This window comes from Crocuta crocuta, unplaced genomic scaffold (genome assembly GCF_008692635.1).
Source record: "Crocuta crocuta isolate KB4526 unplaced genomic scaffold, BGI_CrCroc_1.0 scaffold369, whole genome shotgun sequence".
Lineage (NCBI taxonomy): Eukaryota > Metazoa > Chordata > Mammalia > Carnivora > Hyaenidae > Crocuta > Crocuta crocuta.
The window spans coordinates 777899-800348 of NW_027529441.1; the positions used below are offsets into that span (position 1 = coordinate 777899).

The 22450-nt window shown below is 45.0% G+C and overlaps 1 protein-coding gene across 1 annotated transcript in view; it reads left to right on the forward strand.

Moving 5' to 3' along the window:
• Positions 1-22450, forward strand: part of TIAM1 (TIAM Rac1 associated GEF 1) — a 210243-nt gene that overhangs the window by 176142 nt on the left and 11651 nt on the right. The window contains exons 16-22 of the mRNA XM_077760193.1: positions 2293-2472; positions 3457-3525; positions 3799-3924; positions 9671-9779; positions 14133-14312; positions 14404-14522; positions 20490-20598. Of these exons, the coding sequence (XP_077616319.1) occupies positions 2293-2472; positions 3457-3525; positions 3799-3924; positions 9671-9779; positions 14133-14312; positions 14404-14522; positions 20490-20598 (892 nt within the window). The remainder of the gene's footprint in view (positions 1-2292; positions 2473-3456; positions 3526-3798; positions 3925-9670; positions 9780-14132; positions 14313-14403; positions 14523-20489; positions 20599-22450) is intronic.

Sequence of the window (22450 nt, forward strand, 5' to 3'; positions counted from 1 at the left end):
AGAGAGACAGGCTCCAGGCTCTGAGCTGTCAGCACAGAGCCTTACGCGGGGCTCAAACCCACAAACCGTGAGATCATGACCTGAGCCAAAGTTGGACACTTAACCGACTGAGCCACCCCGGCGTCCCTCCCTGGATCCTTTAAAAGATGTGTGAGCATTTTTGTTACAAATGGGTCTCTTGTTCCTGTGTCATTTTTAAGGCCAAGCCATATTTAACTGGATGTTTCAGGGTGACAAGTCAGTAAAACACTAATATAACTAAATAAAACTGGTTGCTTGGTTTTTACAGAAACAAGCTACGATTAAATTCCTTTTTAACAGCCTTGTTGAGATAATTCACATGTTATACAGTTGAGCCCTTTTTGGTGAGGTTTTGTTTTTTGGGGCTTTTTTGTCAGTCACTGATGGGAGGATTCGATGTGGGTATATACAATGTTTGAATCCATAGAGAACACTGAACAGTGCCCCTGACAGGTGACTAATACCTTCTGGCACATAAGACTAGGGTTAGCACTAGCAATAAGCTGTGGGCATTGTAAGAGAATGGAAAGAATAATTATGTGGATTTGGCTCCGCTCTTGGCTTGTCATGCCATTGTCATTAATGCATCCTCGTTAGGTTCTGATTTCCCGAGTTCCTTGCACTGTGTTTATTCCAGGCTCCCTTCCCTTCGGGATATGCTAATGAGGAAAAGGCCCGCTAAGTTGGCTGCCTTCCTCTGCCTTTAAGGGATTGCCCCCATGGAATACCCTTGGTTGTAGCTCCTCTGCCCTGCACAAAATGTTAGCCTTGCCTTTCAGCTCTGGGCAGCAATTGTTGTTTTGGGGTAGATGTTCTTCTCCTCTTCTTCCCGGGTACGTGGGTGACAGAAGTCGTTCTTTATTTGCACACGTGTTTATTGGGAATACTCTGTGTCGAGCCATGAATTAGACAATGGAAGCCGGGGAGAGGAGGAGGAGTGGACAGCCTACCTTCGAGGAGATATCCTGTAAATGTTTGTAGAGTGGTACATTAGGACAAATACTAATAAGCTAGATTTGGTGCTACGAAGTAGCGTCTGGAGGGGCGCCTGGGTGGCTCAGTCGGTTGAGCGTCTGACTTCATCTCAGGTCATGATCTCATGGTTTGTGGGTTCGAGCCCCGCGTCAGGCCCTGTGCTGCCAGCTCAGAGCCTGGATCCTGTTTCGGATTCTGTGTCTCCCTCTCTCTGCCCCTCCCTTGCTCATGCTATCTCTCAAAAATAAACATTTAAAAAAAATTCAAAACAAAACAAAACAAACGAAGTAGCATCTGGAGTAATTCCATCAGGGGCTTTAAAATATACACTGGCTCATCCCATCCTGGAGACCCTGATTGAATTGATCTGGAGGGTGAGCTGGGCGTGTCCCCAGGTGAGTCCCACAGGCAGCCCAGGTGGCCAACCAGTAGTCCTAGGGATTTTCGGTGGCACGTCCGCCACTCATGCTTTGGAGAACTGTCTTGCATAACGTGGAAAATTGGAATTTTAGAATCCTAGAACCCTAAACTTCTACTTGAATCATCCTGGACAGAGACTAGGTGGAGCTAGACTCCCCCACTGAAGCTTATTCAGGGCCCAACAGCCTTTATTCCCATGGAGGAGGTATCTTTCTGTTTGGAGAAGCTATAGAGACAGATTTTTTTTTTCTTAAAATATATGAGTATCTGTCATTATCTAGAAGGTTGCCTTAGGGCCAATTTTTAACAGAGCCAGAAAGAACCTTGGCTTATGAAATCATCTTCCCACACTGCAGAGGAAGTATAGATTACTTACCTGGGGGTGTGATCAATCAGCCTTGTATTTTGGGTGAATGCGCTTAATTTTTCTGTATCTCTGTCTCCTTATTTGTCTGCTTCTTGCAGAGTAGTCATGAACACAGGCTTTGATCCACACTGCCTGGTTCAAATCTCAGCTCTGCCCCTCTGGAGCTGTGCAATCTCAGAGGAGCTTACTTAACCTCTCTGGGCCTCCTTTGTCTCCACTGTTTCATAGGCATGCTAATAGCCCGTACTCACCCTGTGGGAGGGCTCAGTCCCCCAGACAAGTGCCTGGCATGTGGTGGGCACTCAGAATGTGCTAGCAATTATTGTTCTGGTTGTTTGAGCATTCAGCAAGCTCTCATGTGTGTGGAGCGGTCAGGGGAAGGAGAGATGTAATTCACGTGTGGCAGTTCATTAACCAGGCAGGACATCTTTAGGCGGAACAGATGTCAGACAGGCCGCTCTAGCGAGGGGTAACTTCATCTGCCTTGCCTTTTAAACTGTGCTCCGCAGAGCACGGAACAGGTGGCCGCATTTTGCCGCAGTCTGCATGAGATGAACCTCTCTGACCCGAGCCCGTCGCCTCAGGACTCCACCGGGCCTCAGCTGGCCACCATGAGGCAGCTCACGGACGCCGACAAGCTGCGCAAGGTCATCTGTGAGCTTCTGGAGACGGAGCGCACCTACGTGAAAGTACGTCCCGTTCTCCCGCCCTGCCTTCCAGCAGGGCCTGCCTTCCCTCGCTTTGAGGGAGGGGGCTCCATAGGTCTATACCCGTGTTTGCCTAACAGCAAACCTGGTGGTGGTACTGAGATGCATCTTGGTCCCCCTTGGAATCGGGCTTTTCTTCTGAACGTTCAGATCTCCTGCTTAGGAGGAAGCATGTCAATTCTTAGAGCAATTGATTGATATTTGTAAGTGATCGATTGGGAAAGGAGACGATGGAGAATATTAAATGAGCCTTCTGACCTTTCTAAATCTGTCTTTGGGCTAATACTAAAATTGAATTGAGTTTTTGAAAAATGTAAATGTATTATTTTCAGCATCTAATTTGAGTCTAGGCAGAAAGGGTACCTGTTTTGTTCATTCTCACTCGGGTTTGGACATTTAGTTATATCCCCGTAACCATGTAATTTATTTCTATATAATTCATAATGTCTATATAATATGTGTAACTATAATAATACATGCATTGTACATACATTGCAATATGTACATTGTAATACATTCCTGTGACGGTAATAGTTGTATATTCCTATGACTATATATAATTTAGTTAGATGTCACAACATTGTGATCTGTTTTTAATGATCTATTTTAGTCTTTAACTCTGGGGTCAGCAAATTATGGCCCTCAGACCAAATCCAGCCCTCTGCCTGTTTCGACAAATAAGGTTTTATTGGAACACAGCCACACACGTTCACTTATGTGTTGTCGGTGCTGCCGTCACAGGAAGCGACTTTCCTGTTACAGCGGCAGAATTGCCGAGTTGTGACAGAGGCCACATGGCCTGCAGTCGAAAATATTACAGGATAGTTGGACTCACTCCTGCTTGAAGGGAATTTAAAGACCTAAAGACTGTAATGTTAGCATTTGGGACATAATCTGTTTTTTCTCCTTTCGATGCTGCTTTACAGATGTTTAGATGTGCTAATGAGGTATCTTTTCAACCCTTAGGACTTAAACTGTCTCATGGAGAGATACCTAAAACCTCTTCAAAAAGAAACTTTCCTCACCCAGGATGAGGTACGGTGGAAAAATGTCTTAACTTCGTGAGGGTCACGTTGCAGTTGACCTTGGTGAAGAGGAAGGAGTGAGGCGTATGTGCAGTACTGAAAGCTATTTTGAATTTGCTTAATTGTAATAAATAGGTCAAATGATTGACTGCCTCCCCCCTCATGGTGGGCTCATTATCTTAACTGATAAGTATCACTACAGAAATGTCGAAATCAGAAGCAAATAAAGTTTCTGAACGCTAATGAAATATGGGGTGGGTTACATTTTTTTTCCATTTTCCAGCTGGATGTGCTCTTCGGAAATCTCACCGAAATGGTAGAGTTTCAAGTAGAATTTCTGAAAACTCTGGAAGATGGAGTCAGACTGGTACCTGATTTGGAAAAGCTTGAGAAAGTCGATCAATTTAAGGTAAGTCTCATCCTCCAAAGGCATCAAGCTGCCTCCCAGTGTCATGGGCGGATTACTCTGTAGGTCAGGTTGACTCTCCTGATAGCACCTAGCAGGAAACACGTGCTCTTTCTGGCAAGTTCTCATGCTCATGGTGTTGAGTCTTCACTGGACCTCCAGTGGCGTCCATTCCAGAAGGAAGGCTGAGAGGAGACCCTTGTCTGGCTAAGCGGACATGAGTGCCAACAACCCATATTAAACTGTTATATCTACCAGCTTCTACTGTGGAAGATAGACCAACTTTGACCTTTTGTTCTGTTTATGTGGGGACCCTTAATACTAGTTATTGGCAAATTAGACCAGCACCCTTGGTTTCCCAGTAAACAAATTAATTTATCCTGTTCTGGAAAACTTTGCTTAATGGAAATGCTTGTCATTATCCAGGAGGAACACAGTCTTCCAGCACACAGCGTCCTTCTAGCCTTCATGAGGATTTATGACAAGTTACGTAGTGAGGATGCTTACAGCTTCTGTCCTCCTCCTTGGCCAGGTTCCCTTTGGTGCAGACATTTCCTATGCTGCACCTCCAATCGGCAGAGCTCGCTGCTTCATGCACAGTGCTGTTGGCTTACATGTCACCCTCATACACTTTTAAAAAACAGATTTAAAAATTGAGGTATAATTGACGTAGACTACGCTGCATATATTCATTGTGCAATTTGATGAATCTCACCATATGTATACACCTGCTTTTTGTTTGTTTCCTGCTCTTTTGTGATTCTGGTCTCCCGCCCCTAAGTGCCCATCAGCCACAGGCCACCACGCGCTCTTTGTGATACCATAGATTAGTTCGATTAATTTGCCTTCTGCAATTTTATGTAAGTGGAATCATGCAGCATATACTCTTTTCTTATGTGGCATCCCGTCCTTACCATAACCACGCTCCATTCTTGTTGCTGCATATATCAGTCTACCAGTAGTCCAGCCTTGCCATCGCTCAGTGGTGGCCCACCACACTCATTAACAGGTGTCATATGCTTTGTTATCTTCTCAACTCTCTTGGACATTTGGGTTGTTGCCAAGTGTGGGGCAATTACAAGTAAAGCTGCCGTGAACATTTGTGTACAAGGGTTAGTGTGGATATCTGCTTTCCTGCTAAATACCCAGGAGTGGAGCGGTCATAGCTGGTGTACCTTGTCATAGCTGTTCCCCCTCACCCTCACGAGGAGGTCATGGTCCCTTTTTATAATAGTAGCCATCCTAACGCTTGTGTAGTGGCATCTGCCTGTGGCTTTCATTTTAATTTCCTTTATGACATGACGGTGCACATCTTCTGATGTTCCCTCTTGCCTGTATTTTTTTTTTAATTTTGTTAATGTTTTATTTATTTCTGAGAGAGAGAGACAGCATGAGCAGGGGAGGGTCAGAGAGAAAGGGAGACACAGAATCTGAAACAGACTCCAGGCTCTGAGCTGGCCGTCAGCACAAAGCCTGACGCAGGGCTCAAACCCATGAACCGTGAGATCATGACCTGAGCCGAAGTTGGATGCTTAACCGACTGAGCTACCGAGACGCTCCTCTTGCCTGTAATATAGCCTCCTTTGTGAAGGATCTATTCAAATCATTCACCCATTGATTTATTTTTTTTTTTGGTTGGCGATTTTCTTCCTCTTGGGTCTTGGGATCTTGTTCTTTGTGTATTTTGAAGAGAAGTTCATGAGCAGAACCAGGATTTGTAAATATTTTCTTCGTCGTGCAGGGTCTCTCAAAGATCAGAAATTTTAAATTTTGACGACATCTCATTTTTCAAGTATTTTCTTTCTTGGGTCATACTTTTTTGGTGTCCTGTCTGTGAAATTTTGGCCCACACCAGGGTCATAAAGATTTTCTTCGGTTTTCTCTCAGAAGCTTTGTAATTTGGGCATGTGCATTTTGGTCTCTGTTCTATTTTGAATTAAATTGGTTATGGTGCGATGTAGGACTCAAAGTCCTCTTTTTTGCATGTGAATGTGAATTTTCTAGAGCTATTTGCTGAATTGACTATCCTTCTGACCTCTTCCGCTTTGCGAATTTGGCCCTAGTGATGGACTCAGATGCAGTTGTCTCTGTGGGGCCCCCATACACTTCGACCTCTTCCAGAGCTTGCTGAAATCTGGCTGAGTGACATTAGTATACAGGTTTAGGGACTCGGCTGCCCTTTCTCCCTCATGTTTTTTTTTTGTGTTAGTGACCCTTTGCAAAAGGAGCTATTCGGAATACATACACATGTCCCTACACGTCGTATATGAATATGGTGTTAAGTTTATTTATTCTGAGAGAGACAGACACAGTGTGAGTCAGAGAGGGGCAGAGAAAGGAGAGAGAGAATTCCAAGCAGTCTCTGTGCTGACAGAGCGCTCAAACCCACAAAGCTGCAAGACTGTGGCCCGAGGCAAAACCAAGAGACAGTCAACCGACTGAGCCACCCAGGTCCCTTCAAATGTGTTTTTATATACAGTCATATGTTTTTATTTGGATATGACTTGAGTCTGTTTGCAAAAATAGTCTGGAAGAATTCCTGGACCTCCTTCACCCAGATTTCCCAAATGTGAACATTTGACCACATTTGCTCCTTTCTTTCTCCCCCTTCCTGACTCCAGTATGTACATGTGTACATATCTGTGTGTCTGTGGAATATAATTTTTTTCCTCAAACCCTTGAAGAGTTGAGTTGCAGGCATGATACCCCTTTAATCTCAATTACCACACACGATTCATTTGTGTATGTATTCAGATACTGCTTGGATGAGTTAATTTTCTCCCCTCTTCATCCTCAGGGTGGTTCTGCTGTCCATTCGAAATATAGTTTGGTTCATTTGTGTGTGTTTGTAATGGTAACATATATTTTCTAAATTAGTACATTAATTAGGCCAGTTAGAACTCATGACAAGGGCCAGTAATTTGTTTATCAAGAAAGTTGTTTGATGAGGATCTAAAAAACAAATGGATACAGACATTCTGTAAAACACTTGGTTTAAGAATTTTTTTTTAATGTTTATTTATTTTTGAGAGAGAGACACACACAGAGTGCGAGCGGGGGAGGGCCAGAAAGAGAGGGAGACACAGAATCCAAAGCAGGCTCCAGGCTCTGGGCTATAAGCACAGAGCCCTGACACCGGGCTCGAACCCACGAATTGTGAGATCGTGACCTGAGCCCAGAGGGGGATATTTAACTGACTGAGCCGCCCAAGGCACCCCTAAAACACTTGGTTTTTGTCTAAAATATCCAACATTCATTAAATTCACTTACCAATCTCTTGCTGTGGCCCTGCTTCTTTGCGTGTAGGTCCGGTGAATGACTTGAGGAGAGGTAGGTGAATACTGTGCTATGAATACAGTTACATTGTGAGCAGTGTTATTCTAGAAGGGATTGCTGCATGGATCCCTTTCATAAGCTGTCCCTGAACAGTTACGGTTCTAAATTCCATTCAAGTGGAACTCTTCCCTGACCTTCACTTTACTGGTTTATTGCATAACCTGAAGATCTCCATTCTGCCAGGAAGGCAGGACAGTTGATGCATATTGAATATTCATGACCCTAGAGCTTCTCTCCAGCCCCTCTGAGCTGGCTTCTGGATTGTCTGCCCTTGTTCCCACACCTATCGCTGTCGGTTTTTACCCCTTGCTGCTCTGTCTAAATTCTGATTGTACATTTGGCCAGAAACAGAAATGCTTCTTCAAATATTCAGACTGCGTTGCATAGAACACTCATTCTAAGGCAGTATTAGAAAAAAAGGAATTAGTGCTGCGGTCAAACAAGTCTTGATAAAACGTGCCCTTGGAAATTTGCGACGTCCATCAGCCAGCGAGAGGCTCTGTGATGTCCTACGGAAGGGCGACTTTGGGGAAATGTAGTCTATGTGGATAAGCCCCTCATACTTGGGCACACTTTGTGCCCTGAGATCACTTTTTTGAGGCCAGAAGAATAAAGGAATGCCTTAATGTTTTATCTGTAGTTGCCTGCATGATAAGTGCTAAGTAAATAATAAGTTAAATGAACAAATGATTGGATACAGTTGCCGTGAGGGGTTATGTTTAGAGCTTTGTCTTCCACACACCTTTTCTTGTCTAATTATTGAGGGTGCCTCCAGGGATAACCACGCCTGCAGAGCCACGCTGTGCTGCTGGGCCCCTCTCAGCCAGGGTGGGGAGGTAAGGAGGGGTCGGGCTTGAAGAGGAAAGGAGGGAAAGTAGAAGGTGTAGGAAACGAGTAGGTCTCCAATGACCTATTCTGGGTAGTTCAAACTAAACTTTTTGTGGTTAGTAGACCGTCCATCAGAATTCTATGCATTGCTCATTAGATAAGTTGCCCATTGAAACCCAAAACTTTTTCTTCTTGGAACCTCACTTTTATTTAAAAAAAAAAAATTTATTTATTTTTGAGAGAGAGAGAGAGAAAGCATGAGAGGGGGAGGAGCAGAGAGAGAGTGAGACACAAATCCAAAGCAGGCTCCAGACAGTGAGCTGTCAGCACAGAGCCCGATGCAGGGCTCCATCTTGTGCACTGTGAGAACATGACCTGAGCCAAAGTCAGACGCTTAACAAATCGAGGCACTCAGGCGCCCCAGAATCTCATTTGTAATTCTCAGCCTGAATCTAAGTCTCTTCCTCTCTCTGAACAAGACTAGATCAGTGTTCTGATGGCTTGGAGCCTGCTTCGGATTCTGTGTCTCCTTTTCTCTCTGCCCCTGTCTCATGCTCTTTCTCTCTTTCTCTCTCTCTCTCTCTCTCTAAATAAATTTAAAAAAAAGACTAGATCAATATGAAAGATACAGAAGATATTTTTCTGAGACTTACTATATTTATGTGTATATATGTACATATATGTATGTGTAGATATATATATTTATAAACTGTCTATGTACATAAAATGTATAAGATAAAAAATATCCTTCCTGAGGCAATTTAAATTATTCCTTAAGAATGTTTTTAAATGTTTATTTTAACATAGAGAGAGAGAGAGAGAAAAAAAAATGAGTGAGCCAGGGAGGGGCAGAAAGAGAGGGAAACACAGAATCTGAAGGAGGCTCCAGCCCTGAGCAGTTAGCACAAGCCCTAACATGGGGCTTGAGCTCATGAACCATGAGATCATGACCTGAGCTGAAGTAGGACGCTTGACTGACTGAGCCACCCAGGCGCCCTGCAGATTAAATTCTAATGGGGAAGTTCATCACCCATTTTTGAGGCAGAGAGTGTGGGCTGGGAGAGGATACCTAATTCCCGTAGTCGAGCATGTTTCTTACATTCTTACCTGCTCCCTGCTAAACGAGGGAGTAGTATTGGAGAGGGTGGAGTTAGTGAGCAGGGAAATGTGTCTTCTATTTTTGGGATGTATGCATGCATTTCCTGCCTCTATTTGGTTTGTCACTTCTCCCTCCCAACAGGAGCTAATGAGAGATTTCAGGAGATTTCTGCCTTTTCCAAAATGCCATCTATATTTTCCCATTAACATTCAGACATCCTAGATAGGTCATTTAAAGACCCAGGGCTGGAGAAGCAGTGACATCTCCACCGTAATTAGCAAGAAGGCCAACTCCACAAACATGTTAACCCTTGACCTTTCCAATAGGTGATTTCAGGCCACCGGTGAGCAAAGAAAGGCTGTGACGGGTGTGAATGGTGCTCATTTGTGGGGAGGGTCAGGCAGAGGTGCGCTCCCTCTCCATCCCGCTGCTGTTTCTAGATAAGGCCGAACCTGAACTAACTGCGGTTTTTCTCGTTAAATCCAGAAAGTGCTGTTCTCTCTGGGGGGATCCTTTCTGTATTACGCTGACCGCTTCAAGCTCTACAGTGCCTTCTGCGCCAGCCACACGAAGGTCCCCAAGGTTCTGGTGAAAGGTAGGCCGGTGAGGACTGGGCGGCCGGTGCGCATGTCTGTTGTAGATTCACATTTGTGTTGCTGACTGTGGTGGGGGGCTTTTGGACAGAAATCCAAGAGTCATGTACCAGATAGATATTCCACTAATAAAGGTACTAAGAAGTGAAATGCATTACTATCTTTTTTTTTTTTTTAAGTTTATTTTTATTTATTTTGAGAGAGAGATAGGGAGCAAGCAGGGGAGGGACAGAGAGGGAGACAGAATCCGAAGCAGGCTCCTAACGCAGGCTTGAACTCGTGAACCACGAGATCATGACCTGAGCCGAAATCAAAGGTCGGATGCCTAACTGAGCCACCTAGGTGCCCCCTGTCTTTTTTTTTTTTAAAGTAAAGTCTGTGCCCAGCTTGGGGCTCTAACTCACGATCCCCGAGATCAAGAGTCACACGCTCTACTGACTGGGCCAGCCAGGTGCCCCTAGTATCTTGAACTAATGGTCTTATCAGTTTTCTCATAATGAAAGGTTTGCTCCTCTATTTGGGGCCCGAACTGAGGGGTCAGTTTGGAGTTATGCAAAAACAAAGGATCTTGAGAAATCCCTGCTTTACTCCTAATTTTCATCCATTTCCTTATATCCTCGCACACTTACTATGCCTTCTGGTGGAGTGCCATCTTTCCCTCATCTGTGTTTCTCTTCCTAGGTGTGTGATAATAGCCACCACAAGCACTACTGAAGTTGTTTTCAGTTCTTCATGGGAATCACTCGGGTTGCAATTATATTTTGCACAGCACAGAGCAGAATTTTCCTCTTGGCAGGCTCCTTTGAAATGCTGGATCATTCTGAGAGTCTCCAGAAAGCTGCTTTGCTTCTCTAGTTCAGATGTGATGTCGGTGATGGCGATTAAAAAAAAAAATTGCTTGGGAAATGGGATAACCGGTAGAAAGTGATTGCAAAGGATCTCTGGAAATCAGCCTGCTCATTCTTTTTTTTTTTTTTTTTTTTTTTTTTTGAGAGAGAGAGAGAAAGACTATGAGCGGGGAAGGGGCAGAGAGAGAGGGAGACACAGAATCTGAAGCAGGCTCCAGGCTCTAAGCTATCAGCACAGAGCCTGACGCAGTGCTCGAACTCTCAGATTTAGAGATCATGACCTGAGCCAAAGTTGGACGCTTAACTGACTGAGCCACCCAGGTGCCTGTAGCCTGCTCATTCTTAACACTTCCCTGCGGCTGGCGTGTACAGCTGCTGATCCAGTCCCTGAATACGTAAATAATTTATACACGTTATCCTTTCCTGACAGACAGAATGAGCTTGACTTAATTTAAAACCTATTAGGAAATATTAGTACAGTGCAGGTCTCTGGATGACAGAAGAGCCGCCCCAGATAATGACATACTTACTGGTAGAGCTAGTTCATGCCAGAGTCTATTCCAACATGAAATTCGAAGGACATTTCAAGGAACCCTGGGGGCCTGGGGTGGGTGGGGCAGGGGCGCCTAGGTCGGTTGAGCATCCCACTTGAGCTCCGGTCATGCTCTCAGAGCTCTTGAGTTCCAGCCCCGCGTTGGGCTCTGTGCTGACAGCTCAGAGCCTGGAGCTGGCTTCGGATTCTGTGTCTGCCCCTCGCCCTGACTCACATCCTGTCTCTCTCTCTCTCTCAAAAATAAATAAACATTAAAAAGATTTTCTTTTTAGAGACAGCCTGGGAATTTCCTTGTCATGTTGTCTGGTCCAACATGTGCTGTTGTCTGTTTTCAGATGTGCTGTATTGGGCATATAGTTCTGCACACATATTTCTTTTTAAACTTAAACCAAATGCCAGTTGTTAAGAGATCATTAATATAACAGTTTTAGAGAACATTGTTCTCCTGTAAAATTATATACACATTACAGGCCTTAGAGCAATTTGTGTTATTTTTAATCAGTCAGTGAGATTAAATTCCGCCCCTGTAGATTTAGCAACATCGTTTTTTGCACATGAAAAATATTATTGTATCTTTCAAAATGATCCCTGGAAACATTAGGCATGACCTACATTTTCCTAATGGCCGAATGTGCCCAGAGGGTGAAGAGAACTCTTGGAGAACAAGAATCTGTTATTCTTGTTTTTGGTTTTAATGTTTATTTTTGAGAGGAAGAGAGCACAAGTGATGCAGGGGCAGAGAGAGAAGGAGAGAGAGGATCCAAAGTCGGTTCTGTGCTGAGAGGCAAGAGCCTGATGCAGGGCTTGAACCCATGAACCATGTGATCATGACCTGAACCGAAGTCGGATGCTTAACCGAGTGAGCCATCGCGGCGCCTCAAAAGTCTGACTGTTAACAGGCTTACGGCGAGGTTGAATGGGAGCGACCCTCCCCTAACTCACAAGCTTAGTTTTGTTCTGACATGAAGTATGGTTGATGGTTAAATGCCAATGGCCATAGTTTTGGGCTTTTGGATTTGGGGGGGATTCCCACGCCCCTGCTAGCTGTGGGCAGTAGATACTTGGGATGCCGCACGGAACCACAGCCTCACCGGGCGTCAGCTTTGGGCTGGGCCTCACTTCCCTGACACACAGGCCACTCCTTCCCCGTGTCCTTTCTTTCCCCAGATTTGCTCTTTGACAGGAGGAGAAACGATGACCCCAAACACCTTGCAGCCTGATTCCCCTTCACGGGGCTTAAAAGAGATGAAAAGATTGTGGTCTCTATGAGGCCACCTTCACATGATGGCTGTTTCTCTCTGAATAAAGACAGAATAACCAGTTTACAGTGATGCCCTTTTACAGCATCTCCGGGTCTGAGCTTGCACTGCTCATTCCTGGAGATGGAGCTACATTTTTATCAGAAGCTTTTAAAAAGGTGTATGCCCACTGCTAAGTCACCTTGACGTATTGTACCTTCCCCCCCATTTTGTGCCCTCACTCCCTTCCCCCACTTCCCCCCTTTCTCTGCACCTGGATGGCATGAGTTAGCCTTGTCTTCCTGACTACCCACTGGTGGGTACCTCTCTGCTCGTCTGGGTTCCCTCAACTCCCCAGGGCTGCTTCTCAGCCCAGCTGGGACACAGATGAAAACCAGGCTGGTGAGGAAAGTGCTGCCTGAGTTCTATGAGGTCAGATGTATGTTTCCCTCTGAGAAGGACTGTGCCGTCCTGGGCAGGAGGCACTGCCCTCTGGATGCTAATAGCTGGTAGCAGCGAATTAACACAGAACAGATCTTTAAAGGCATTCACTGTGGGATACCCAGCCCTGCCCCACTTTCCAGAGCTACAGAGTACTGCTTCTTAGGTTTGCTTTTTTTTCCCCCATGTCTTTTCCCAAAAAAAAAAAAAAAAAAAGATTCTACCAGCAATGAAATGCTTGAAAGACTAAGAAAAGCAGGGTAAGGAGTGTTTCAACATTTAAGCTTTCTGAATATTCAGCTACGGTGAAACGAACAGATCAGAAAGACCATTGCCATTGTAAAGATAGTTTGTTACCCACAGTTCCCCAGAGGGGGGACATGACATGTCACGCAGGGCCACACCGGAAAGCACCAGGGCCAGTTGGGAAGTAGAAGGAGCCAGGGGGGGGAACATGGGCAACTTTACTGTGGCTGTTGCAAGAAGGACCAAGTGAGGCAGGGTGAGCAGACTTAGGGTTGGGGGATTTCAGTGGGATCTGAGGGAGAGGGGCTGTCCCCACTTGCCTGGTACCTGGTCCTGAGGGGACTGGGGCAGAGGACTAGCGGCCCAGAGAGTGAGAGCCCAATGGAAGAGATGAGGGTGGGGGACTCCACATTGGTTGGTTTGCATACGAAAGTGTGCTCCCAGGTGAGTCCTTTGCTACCTATAGGAATTGACCTGCACTGGGAGGGGCAGCTCCCAGGGTCTGTAAGGGTGCCAGCCGTCAAAATATAAGAACAAAAAGACATTCTTGGGCACCTGGGTGGCTCAGTCAGTTAAGCATCTGACTCTTGGTTTCAGCTCAGGTCATGATCTTACGGTTCATGAGTTCGAGTCCTGTGTCGGACTCCGCGCTAGCAGCGCGGAGCCTGCTGTCCCCTCTGGTTTCCTACCGCACTCTCTCTGCCTCTCAAAATAAATAAACTTCAAAAAAAAAATGTTAAAAAGACATTCTTGGTTCAAGGAGGATAAACAGTAGCTCCTGAAAGCCCATGTGTAGGATTTACAAACCCTGTTATCCTTTTACTCAAAGTCAAACTCCATTATTGCCCCCAAATAAATAAGCCTGACAGGCCCTTCCGGATGTCTCTCGGAGGTTCCTGCCTTCCTTCCTCCTGCAACGCACTTTCCACTCAGTTCTGTGGAAATGTGCCTTGGAAAAAGTCAGGGAAATGGTGAGGAGGGGGTCATTTGGAGGTTCAGCCCCGACAGCCTGTGCTTCATCTCTTCCAGCCAAGACGGACACGGCTTTCAAGGCATTCCTAGATGCTCAGAACCCAAAACAGCAGCACTCCGCCACTCTCGAGTCTTACCTCATCAAGCCCATCCAGAGGATCCTCAAGTACCCGCTTCTGCTCAAGGAGCTCTTCGCTCTGACGGACGCTGAGAGTGAGGAACACTACCATCTGGATGGTGAGCCCCCGGCCCCAAGGCCTGCCCCCTCACCCATGTCCCCGTGAGGGTCTCTAACTAGCCTTTGCCTTTCATGGGTGCTTTCTTCCAGTGGCCATCAAGACTATGAACAAGGTTGCAAGTCATATCAATGAAATGCAGAAAATTCATGAAGAATTCGGGGCTGTGTTTGACCAGCTCATTGCTGAACAGACCGGTGAGAAAAAAGAGGTAAGGGCGCTGACCCCTCACAGCACCCGGCAGTAAAGCTGGGTCGGTCCGATTGGGTTTTGAAGGGGTTCTTTATACATAAGAAAGTTACGAAGGCGTTGTATTTGTTGGTGGAACTTCTATCCTTTATCCAAGGCTATAGGTGAATTTTCTTCCCCAGCGGAATTAGTTCTTATTATTGGAACCGTGTTTCTGAGTCTCCTTCCTTCCCCCTCAGGACCTTTCTCTGGTTTTGTTCTGTTGTACGTGACCGTGAACCCCCATGACCATGGCTTGGACTGCTTCCATCACCATAAAAGGCCAAAGCTGTATCTCTCGAGATTAGAATAATGCTCAGCATGTTCTAGGGGCTCAGTCAATATTTGCTCAGTGAATGAAAATTTCAAATGACTCTAAATCTGTTTTTTTAAAGTCTACCTAAAAAGCTACTTAGAATAAAGAGTGACAGGGACAGATACACCTGAGAAAAACTTACAGCAAATTATCAGTGATGCCCGAGTCACTGAGAAGAACTTGCGTGAATAAAAATTCTGATAATACTCAGATGTATCAGAGGGACAGGATATGTAATAACATTCATCAGTGCCTCTGTGCGTTCAACTGGAATATTCTCCTTGGTTTGCTTTCTACCTTTAAAAAAAAAAAGAAAGGAGAAACGCTGGAAGGGAACCAGGAAGAAGATCACTCCTACTGGGATGAAGAGGAGGCTTGAAGACAAGGGGGTGGCGAAACCTGCTTGTTTAGTCTAGCAGAGAGAAAATAGTCGTGTCTTCAAGGTATACAGGGTACTCTCCAGGCTCATTTTGATGCCCTCAGGGAAACAAAACACGTTTTCAGACTGCCAAAGGATAATTTGCAGAAAGAGGTAAAATCACGGCCCCTTCTCTAGATGATATAAAAGCAAAGACACAGTAAGACATTTATTTTAGGGGCACCTGGGTGGCTTAGTCGGTTAAGCGTCCGACTTTCACTTAGGTCATGATCTCGCGGTTCGTGGGTTCGAGCCCCGCGTCGGGCTCTGTGCTGACTGCCAGCTCAAAACCTGGAGCCTGTTTCAGTCTGTGACTCCCTCTCTCTCTGACCCTCCCCTGCTCACGCTGTCTCTCTCTCTCCTAGAAATAAATAAAAATATTTAAAAAAAAAAAAAAAGACATTTATTTTAGTCAGATGATAGAAGGGATCCAGGCGGACATCGTCTCAGTTTGTTGGAAAAGTTGGAAGGTGTAATGGTGTGTTGGAAGAACTGGAATAGCACAGGTGTGTAGAGTACGTGAAGAAACAGTGTGATGGTTTGCAAATGGCGACACACTGGCTTCTCCACGGTGGAAGTCAGGTCAGTGCTACACTGGACAACCCTTGCCTGCACCTTCCAGAGTGTTGCAGAGGAGCTCAGAGACAACATGGAGGGCTGGAGCCTGATGGCTCAGGAGGGTGTTAGAGGATCCGTAGTTTTCCACGGAAACATCATTTCTTTTTCCTACTGGTGTGACAAGCAGAACATGAGAATGTTCTCAGTCTCCCTGGCAGATAATTTCATCATTCACAAGTAGAGAAAAGGCGGGCACAGCTACTCTGGACTGAGTTCTCATTTTCTTACAAAACTTTTGTAAGAAGAAAGAGATGGCATGCTTATGAAAGGGCAAAATACAGGAAAAGACAAGGGGAAAAAATCTCTACAATCTCAAAACAAAGCACTTACTGCTCAATGTCTGTGTGTGTGTGTTTTGATTTAAAAAATTATATATATCTGTATATACTTGAATAATTATACTTTGAAAATAACTTTATGCCTTGCTTTTTTACTATTGAGCAAAAAGCTTTCATGTTGTTTTAAATTATTCAAAACAATCGTTTAAATTATTGTGTAATATTTCATTGTGTGGGAGAACGATGGCTTGCTTGAGTCCTGTCATTGGACAGATCTCTTGGCCTCATTTCTTGACTACTACAAATAATACTGCCAGCATTTTTTAAAGTTTTTTTTTTTTTTAAGTAATCTCTGTATCCAATGTGAGTCTCCCCAAGATCATGAATGACCCCAAGATCAGCAGTCATGGGCTTTTGTAGCCGGTCATCCCAATACTGCAAACATTTTTTTTTAATCACAGCACTTCCTCCCCTGTTCAATAAAACTCAGAAGTGAATTTTATTGAACTTGAGAAATGTACATTTTCTTTATATTGTTCTTTACTTGTCAAGCTAGCTTCTGGATTTTAATGACCTTGAGGGCAAAGACCTTGTTATGCTAAAGACTAGAAGGTGGTGTGGATAGTGGATTGCAAAGCATTTCGGGGGGAGGGGGGGGAGATGAATAGGATTCAAAAGTCAGGGACTGTAAGAGGGGACATGGCTTTGGTGAAACTGCCCGTCCTCTAAAATGAAATTCTGACAATCAAGTAAGAAATCTTTCCAGCGAGGAACAAAGAGACAAAGTGCTGTGCAAAATAGTCTCCTGTGGGCTGAGATTTTGTAAAAAGAAATGTGCAAAAGATAAAGGAGAGACATTTGACTGGGTACCAGTATTAAAGAGAAGGAAAATCCTATCTCAGTATTAGGACATCCGAAGCCCAGAGATTATTGCCATAACACTGTAAGAAGAATAAGAAAGAAGTAGGCGCCCAGCATGGAGCAGAGGTTTAGTAATCAAAGATCATTGATTAGTCAAGGACTCAAGTTTCATGCAGTCTCTTTTTGAGGATGGTCTTCAAACTGGAAAGGATAGAGTGGTCTTGATTTCACAATCACAAGACCTGAGGGAAATGTGGGTTCCTGGGAAAGAGTGCACAGATCGGTTACAATTCTATCACACTCCTTGCAGTGTACATTGGAACAATTATGGAAATTTTGAGAGACAGCCAGTTGGAAGCACATAGGTTATGTCCTGATTCCCACAGAGGTGAGAATAGTTCCTTTTTAATGGCAATGTCCAGTAAAAATCTAGAATGGATTTATGACCAGTTTGTCAACAGTTCTGCATAGGAACATCTATCAGTATCTGTTGGGAAAGGTAGGTCACTACTGAAATGGTAACATTCCAGGAATGATTACCACATACAAGCTTGTCATTAGCCACTGTCCTCAGGTGGTCCCCGAAGGCAGATATGTTCACAAAGAAAGTCGGTCGAGAAAACACTGTATGATGAAGCTGGGCCTTCAACCTCCTCCCCATGTTAAACCCTAGGGAGTTGGACTGGACCACATAGAGCATCCCTTTTGCTTAGGTAGGATGAAGAAAAGGCCAAAGAGGGTGTGTCTCCTTAGAAGAAGAGCCCAAAAGACCTGGCACAGTAGAACATCCCTGACTTTTTGGGGTTTGCGCAGAAAAGTCAGAAGGTGACCAGTGGAAGACCAAGAGAGATACCGTTGGCCAGAATGGGTAGTCCTGACACTCTTATTCCAGGGGTCATGTGGGACCTTGAAAACAGAGCATCACCATGTGGGCTGGGACTGCATCAGTCCCTTTTCACTGTGTAACAAATAACATCTCCGTGAACACCACCACCCTCGGGTGTGTGGGCCAGCGGAACTCTGGCCTCCCTAGGTGAGCTCCAGAGTGTGAGGCCCTGGTGCACTCTACTGTCTTCCTTTCAGGATCCGGACTGAAGAAACAGTGGCTAGCTTGGGTGTGTCCTTTCCATGGAAGGTGGAAGCTCAGGAGGGCTGCTGGAAACTTACTAGGCCAAGTCCATGGCCCAAGGCACATGGCCGTGCCCAGAGTCATCAGGGATTTGCCTGGTGTAGTGGGAGGTGCTAAAAAGTCTCATGGCAGAGGGCACAGGTACAGAATTATGTTGGAGGGAGAAAGTAGAGTTTGGACAGCGATCTACCCCAGTGACCCTCAATCACTTTTAAATACATATCCCCGAAGGCGGTGGCCCAGAATGGTACCTGGGAATTTGACTCCTGTATACAAATACTCCTCTTTTGTGTGGGTGCTTGCGTTAGTTGGAGTTCAGTCCTGGGAGGTGGTTGACCATTTATTTCATATGTACAAACAAACTAATATGATTGATTAATTTTTTTGTTCATCCTTGACTATACTGCTTACTAACAATATAGGTCAATAATTATTACAATTAATCCCACAGTCACTATAGTAGCAACCACACCACTGGATTTTGGTTTGGTTTGATTTGGTTTTTTAATTTTTTTTATGTTTATTCATTTTTTGAGAGACAGAGCATGAGTGGGGGAGGGGCAGAGAGAGAGAGAGAGGGAGACACAGAATCCAAAGCAGGCTCCAGGCTCTGAGCTGTCAGCACAGAGCCCGACGTGGGGCTCAAACCCATGAACCATGAGATCATGACCTGAGTCGAAGTCGGATGTGTAACCAAATGAGCCACCCAGGCGTGCCTACACCACTGAATTTTGTACCACTGGAGCCACAACTCTAGCACTGGCGGCAGGCTTGTGGCTCAGGAAGAGGAATGCTGAATGGCACTGTGGTCAGCAGAGGGCTGCCCGGTCTATAATCTACAATCTATCTAGAAACCTGTCAGATTAGAAGCAGCAAAATTAACCAGACTCATTCATCTTTGAGAAGCTCAACATCAAGGTTTTGAATATTTGAAATGCTGCCTTGAGCTTGCTGTCTGTGGATACAGAGCCTACTGGCAGAGGATGGTATTTACCAGTGGGTGGACCATGGTCTCTGATTGTTTGTAAAGCCTTGTCCATTGATGTCTTTGCACCGAGAGCAGGTTAAGAGACCAAATGCTTCTCCTACCTGTGGGTAGGCTGTTGAGTGTGTGGGAGGTTGAGATACAGATGGACTTGCAAATGGGCTCTGGATTCTGGTGACAAAGGCAGACGTGGCTGTCGGGAGGTGTCAGCATTGGATTGCTGCAGGATTGTGTTTGGATGGCTCTACGATCCAAAGACGCATCTGGAACAGGCTGGTATTCAACTCCCGTACCTGTGTGACCACACCTCATGATTTCTGCGGATCCCTGAGCTCACGCTGCATGTACTTAAAGAGCACTCTTCAAACTCCTCAGTTGACTTCTCTCTTCCTCCTCTAAAGTGAAATAAACATTTTTTAATTAAATTTTTATTACGTTTATTTATTTTTGAGAGAGGCAGAGACAGAGTGTGAGCAGGGGAGGGGCAGAGAGAGAGACACACACAGAATCCAAAGCAGTCTCCAGGCTCTGAGTCGCCAACACAGATCCTGATGCACGGCTTGAATTCACGAACTGTGAGATCATGACCTGAGCCAAAGTCAGACACTCAACCAATTGAGCCACCCAGGCGCCCCAAAATGAGACCTTCTTTAGAAGGAGCTGGAAGAAGAAAAAATAATTGCTTCCACTGCTTTCAGAAAACCTTGGCTCCAAGGGGATTTAAACCAGTGGAAATGCCTCATTTTCTGGTGCGGATCTCTGTGATCTATGGCCATTTGTCTCTGCTTGGGGAACTATCTCTATTTGAATTCAGAACTTGGCCAGTTTTGTAGATTACTTTTGACAGATTCACTGTATGTGAATTTTGGGGCCCCAAATTTTACCTTTTGCCACTCTAGTCTTGAAATTCTTGTAGACAAACATGGGATAAAGAAAACAAAGTGACCAGGGGCGCCTGGGTGGGTCAACTGAGTGTCTAACTTTAAGTGTCTGACTTCAGCTCAGGTCACGATCTCACCGCTCATGGGTTCGGGCCTCGAGTCGGGCTCTGTGCTGGCAGCTCGGAGCCTGGAGCCTGCTTCGGATTCTCTCTCCCTCTGTCCCTCCTCTACTTACGCACAGTCTCTCTCTCTCTCTCTCAAATATAAATAAACATTAAAAAAATTAAAAAGTAAAGTAGTAAATTTATTTTCTATTTAAAAAGAAAGAAATAAAAGTGACCGGATGTTTTTAAAGACTATTTTTTTCATGAAATAAGATTGACATCAGCCTGCCAGGTTTTAAAACCTAAAAATCTGAGTGTTATCACAGTCACCTGCAAGGTTTTTTTTTCCATGCTTTTCAGGTTGCAGATCTGAGCATGGGGGACCTGCTTTTGCACACCACCGTGATCTGGCCAAACCCACCAGCCTCCCTAGGAAAGTGGAAAAAGGAGCCAGAATTGGCAGCATTTGGTATGTGTCGGGACAGGGTTGGTGAGGGTGGGCCCCGGGAGGGAGGCCGGGCTTATTTCCCGAAATAAGAACATTTCTTTCCCAAGACCCAATTTGTTAAAGTTCATTCCAGTTATCTGAATCGGTCTTCCTGCCTTGACCATTGACATGGCACAAGTAGTAAATGAAACCTACCACTTACGTATGGCCAGTGTGAGCACCCAGCTACGTGGCAGGGAGGGAATGGCCATGCCAAGCCTGCGCTGGGTATAAACACACAGGCAGAGAAGCAGCTCATAGGTGTCCCTGCTCTGTTTATCTTTTCTTTCTTCTTTTAATTAAAAGAAAAAATTGTTTTTAATGTTTACTTTTGAGAGAGAGAGAGAGCACAAGTGGGAGAGGGGCAGAGTGAGAGGGGAACACAGAATCAGAAGCAGGCTCCAGGCTCTGAGCTGTCAGCACAGGGCTCGGTACGGAGATTGGGCTCATGAACCTTGAGATCATGACCTGAGCTGAAGTTGGACGATTAACGGATTGAGCCGCCTAGGCCCCCTCTGGGTATCTTTTCAAAATAACAGGTTAACAATACACCAAGGAAAACCGATGTGGAAAAGTGAAACCACTCTCTTTCTCTGAGACCTCGAATCTGAGACCTTTTGTCCTCTCTCTGACTCTGCTGCTGTGTGTGGTGCTGGGATTCAGGACTCTGATTCTCAGCTGACCTGTCGTGGGTCCCTTAATCAGTGTGGGGTGCTTCTCAGCCACAGTGGGACCAATTCTAGCAGAAGTAGAGATGCTTGTTAGTGATTTGTTTTTCTCAATAAACTAGTTCAGATGGATGCATTTGCTGTGATCAGAACTCTCACGTGGTTGTATAGTGAAAAGCTTTTGGAGAGAGAAAACTATGTTTGGGCACACCAGGGGTTGTGGGTAATGCAGGAAATATGGCTTGTTGTTGCAGTGTGAATGCTTGTATGGAATGCAGTGCTGTTCTGGGTATAAAATGACCAGCAGTGCGTGTTTCTGTTTTATGTTGTGTCTTCTCCCAGCCCCCACAGAAGATTCACGGGTAGGAACCTAATATAAAGGAAATCCAGCATTTCCATTTTCTTACCTTGTTTTTCTATGGTCAAGAGTTTGCTGCTTAGGGCTTCTTTAACCAAAAACTTCTTTTTTTCCTTCCCCCACAATGTGAACAGATAATCCCCAAATGGAACATCCTAGTGATATTAAAATCAGTGTTGACGTAAAGACTATTGAACTTCCTACTTAGATCACTCAGCCTTCATGAAGAAACTTAGCAGCATTCATAACATTTTCACAGAGCCACTGTAGCTACTACTGCCATTTCATTAAAAATACCAAAGGTGGGGAGGCGCCTAGGTGGCTCAGTCTGTTGAGCGTTCCACTTGGCTTCAGCTCAGGTCATGATCTTGCGGCTCGTGGGTTTGGGCTCTGTGCTGATAGCTTAGAGCCTGGTTGGGATTCTCTCTCTCTCTGCCCTTCTCCTTGCTCGTGCTCTCTCTCAAAATAAACATTAAAAAAAAAACAAAAAACAAGTGGTAGAAGTGTACAGAAAAAATTCGTGACTACATATGCCATACAAAAAAGTATTGGGATATTGTAAGGTGTTGGTAGTTTTTGATGGGGGAGGGGTGCTTTGGGCAGGGGTAAGGATAGTGTTTTCTTCCCTCTACCCCCTATGCACAACCAGTTACATTTCTTATGTTATAGTTTCTTCTTGGAAGGGCTGGGAGCTTTCGGGTGCTTTTTTTGGTAGATCCCTTCTAGGAAGTAGGATTCCAAAGCAAATGACCCAAATGGTCTTATCTACCTGTTTCTGATACTGGTAGATGTGTACGCTACAGGTGTA